This window comes from Sinocyclocheilus grahami, unplaced genomic scaffold (genome assembly GCF_001515645.1).
Source record: "Sinocyclocheilus grahami isolate Dianchi unplaced genomic scaffold, SAMN03320097.WGS_v1.1 scaffold7088.1, whole genome shotgun sequence".
NCBI lineage: Eukaryota > Metazoa > Chordata > Actinopteri > Cypriniformes > Cyprinidae > Sinocyclocheilus > Sinocyclocheilus grahami.
The window spans coordinates 8,659-10,036 of record NW_015511260.1 but is presented as its reverse complement, the minus strand read 5'-3'; the positions used below and the strand labels follow the sequence as shown (position 1 = coordinate 10,036).

Here is a 1,378-nt window from a genome sequence, read left to right as displayed (position 1 = left end):
CGGATAATTGACATTGCATAACTGTGATTCAGAGGAATTTTGATGATACTGTATAGTGATAAGCAAAGGTTATCTACTGAAATGCCTCTTAGATGCAGTAAAAAAGATTATCGTTTTAATATGATTTAATATCACAAGATGTTCTTTTGTACAGTAAATGATGTAGGGTGCAAAAGAGGGCATTTGAAAAATATAATCAAAAACGTATTTTACCAGCATTGGCTTTTCATTATAATTAATGAATACTTTTCATTACAAAAAATGTCAAATAATACATTCATAATTAATTTGAGTTTGAGTTTGGATGTTCTCTGTAGATCCCACTTTCTTGCATGCCACGTTTGATCGATTATGTATTTAGAATTCCAGGACGTATGGTCACCCCTAGATAAATTGAGAAACTGTTTTGATTTATGTTTTAATATTTAATTCATGTCATATTTTGTGTTCTGTCTCAGGCCATTATATTGGAGAAATAGACAAAGGAAGCCCTGCGGAGCGAGGGGGACTGAAGAATATGGACAGACTAGTGGCCGTAAATGGACAGGAAACAGATAACTGCAGACATGAACAGGTGGTGGAAAAAATATCACAGCAAGGAAACAAGTGCTCCCTCCTTGTGCTGGATGCTGAAACAGAGAAAATGTACAAATTGGTGAGTCCCTTTCATTCACTAAGATTGTTGCAGTGCAGCATTGATTTAAACATTTACACTGCTACTGAGGAGTACACTGGTGATTGCATATTTCAATTTAAAATTTTTATCTTAAATTAAATTTCATATCAAATTGTGTAATACTTTGCTGTATAGGGTGGTGTTTCTCCACTTCTGTACTGGGAGGAAATGAGAGGATCTCCGCCCAGCTATCCTGAGCATGAAGCTGAAGCCACACCTGCTCCAGCGGCACCTGCTCCAGCGGCACCTGCTCCAGCAGATGTGGACCACAAACCCAAACTGTGCCGGCTGGAGAAGACCGCTGCTGGATTTGGTTTCCATCTCAACGGCATCCAGGGACTTCACGGACAGTACATCAAAGAGGTGGGCTCTGACAACATGACCTGTGCTGACATTTCTAGAAAGCTCTCCTTGATCTCTTTTTAGGCTCAGTTTTTGAATAGGTTCAGAGGTTCTGTCATTATTTACGTATCCTCAAGACATTCCAAACCTGTGTGACTTTCTTTCTTCAGCTGAACACAAAAGGAGAATTTTTAAAGAATATCCCAACTGTTCTTGTCTATTTAATGAAAGTGAATAGGGACTAGTGTCTTTCAAGCGCCAAAATACCAGAAAAGTGTCATAAAAGAATTATAAAAGTTTCATAAATGTTGTCCATAAACCTTATATTCCAAGTCTGCACTCAAATAATAATAATAATAA

The 1,378-nt window shown here is 37.6% G+C and overlaps 1 protein-coding gene across 1 annotated transcript in view; it reads left to right on the top strand.

Annotated features, from left to right (window-relative positions):
• Window positions 1-425: 425 nt before the first annotated feature.
• LOC107577753 (putative PDZ domain-containing protein PDZK1P1) overlaps window positions 426-1,378 on the top strand; it is a gene marked incomplete at its 3' end in the record, with an annotated part of 8,991 nt that continues 8,038 nt past the window's right edge. Inside the window, exons 1-2 of the mRNA XM_016263790.1 lie at window positions 426-655; window positions 812-1,039. Of these exons, the coding sequence (XP_016119276.1) occupies window positions 518-655; window positions 812-1,039 (366 nt within the window). The remainder of the gene's footprint in view (window positions 656-811; window positions 1,040-1,378) is intronic.